The 2,004-nt window shown below is 56.7% G+C and overlaps 1 protein-coding gene across 1 annotated transcript; it reads left to right on the forward strand.

Annotated features, from left to right (window-relative positions):
- Positions 1-35: 35 nt before the first annotated feature.
- GLTP (glycolipid transfer protein) lies at positions 36-1,473 on the forward strand (the record flags this gene model as incomplete). The annotated part of the gene is made up of 4 exons (XM_010024559.1): positions 36-107; positions 315-448; positions 703-853; positions 1,152-1,473. Coding segments are annotated over 4 exons (540 nt in total), but the record flags the coding sequence as incomplete, so codon positions are not given.
- Positions 1,474-2,004: the final 531 nt, after the last annotated feature.

Consider the following 2,004-nt stretch of genomic DNA (forward strand, 5'->3'; position numbering starts at 1 on the left):
GTTGTCTCCCTCGTGCCTGATCGTGCTCCCTCCCTGCTTCCGCAGATTGCCTGGGCACTCCCATCGTCTACTCGCCCGTCAAAGCCGACCTGACTGGAAATATCAAGGTAGGAATGGGCACGGGGGGGCTCGGGAGGGGTGAACCCCGGCAGAGATGGGGTGGGATCAGAGAGGCAAGACCTGGAGGTGTTTAGAAGGGGCTTTTCTTCCCATGGGGGTTTTGGGGCTCATCGGTGTGTTTATTAACGGGGTCCTCCCTTTTGGAAGCTCCGGCCGGGCGTTTCCCGGGATTCATCCCCCTTCTCTGCCCTCAGAAAATCCGGGCGGTTTATGACTCCAACCCCACCAAGTTCAAAACGCTGCAGAACATCCTGGAGGTGGAGAAGGAGATGCACGGCGCGGCCTGGCCCAAGACGGGTGCGACGCTGGCGCTGATGTGGTTGAAAAGGTGACTCACGGCGTTGGGAGCTGCTCCGGCACGTGGGGAGCCCAGGGGACATGACTGCAGAGAGCATGGGTCTGGCTGGTCCCTTTGGGCTGGGGTGTCATGGGGTGCTGTGTTTTGGGGACCACATCGAGCACCAGCTCTGTGTGCTGTGGGGCTTTGGGGGGACCTGGGTGCGCCAGGCTCAGGGGGTGCCTTGCTGGAGGCTGGGAAGCAGCGTCCCCATCTCCACCACGTCGTCTCTGCTCTTCTCCCAGGGGCCTGAAGTTCATGCTGGTGCTGCTGCAGAGCATCTCTGATGGTGAGCGGGACGAGGAGCATCCGAACCTCATCCGAGTGAACGCCTTGAAGGCTTATGAGATTGCACTGAAGAAATACCACGGCTGGATGCTGCAGAAGCTCTTCACGGTGAGTGTTCACATCTCCATGGAGGAAACTGTCTTTCCTAAAGCCCTTAGCTGCCCCAAGAAGGGATGTGCTTTAGGGAATAATGGCTTGGAAACATGGGAAGCTTCAGGACCCTCTCTGTGCATCTCTGCTTGCCTGAGGGTCCAGCCACCATCCCTAAGGTTGTTCCCATGTGCATCCACATGGGGTCTCCAGATGCTCAGAAGTGTATGGGAATAACCCAATCCCGGATTCTGCATGTGGGATGGGGTTAGCTTCGGGTTGTGTGAGCCTTACAGCTTCTTCCTCTCTTTTTTAGGGCTCAGTCTATGCTCTTCCATACAAATCAGATCTACTGAAGGCACTAGAGAAGGGTAAAGAAGTCAAAGAGGAGGAAAGCATCGAGAAAATCCATCAGTTCCTGTCACGGGTCACCCCCATCCTGGACGCAATCTATGAGATGTACACGAAGATGAACGCTGAGCTGAGCTACAAAGCCTGAGGCTCGCAGGGGACTGGCGGGGCTGTAGTAAGGTGTGACGGGTGCTGCTTGTGGTTTGCTCACTGGGGCGGCTCCTGGCTGGCGGGCGACTTTGCTTCGTGTCTGGATCTGCAGTGGATAACCTGTTTTCTAAACAGAATAATGAGTTTTCTAGCGAGGATAAGGCAATAAACCAGTTGTACCCTGCGGCATCACAGGATTCCTCAAGTTTGTGTACTAAAGAGGGAAAAACACGCGGTTCTAGTCCCAGCTGCTGGGTCCACGTCTTTTATGGTGCAGAGAATGAAGCGTGGCTGGTGGCAGCATCCCAATGGAGCTGCCTTGGCTCTGCCCTGATCCTCTTGGACTGCTACCAACACCATCGGACTACCACAACTGCTCCGATCAGCACCCAGGTGAGAAGCTTCCCGAATGATGCCCATGGAGCAGGAGCCGATGACTTTCCCAGGGAATCCCAACTCCCCCAGCACGGAGCGAGCCCCCCCTGCCGATGGCTGAAGCCAGGATTCCTGCCCCACGCCTGTTTGTGGGAGCGCACGTTGCCTTATTCACTGACGGCCTCACGGTGCTGCCGGCGGGATGTGATTGTTAATAAACACTGACGGTAACCTCGGCCTGGGTGGATGTTTTGGGGGTGCTCCATGGGGGGGCTGTTGGGAGGGGAGAGTGT

Source organism: Nestor notabilis, unplaced genomic scaffold (assembly GCF_000696875.1).
Source record: "Nestor notabilis isolate BGI_N333 unplaced genomic scaffold, ASM69687v1 scaffold24901, whole genome shotgun sequence".
Taxonomy (NCBI): domain Eukaryota; kingdom Metazoa; phylum Chordata; class Aves; order Psittaciformes; family Psittacidae; genus Nestor; species Nestor notabilis.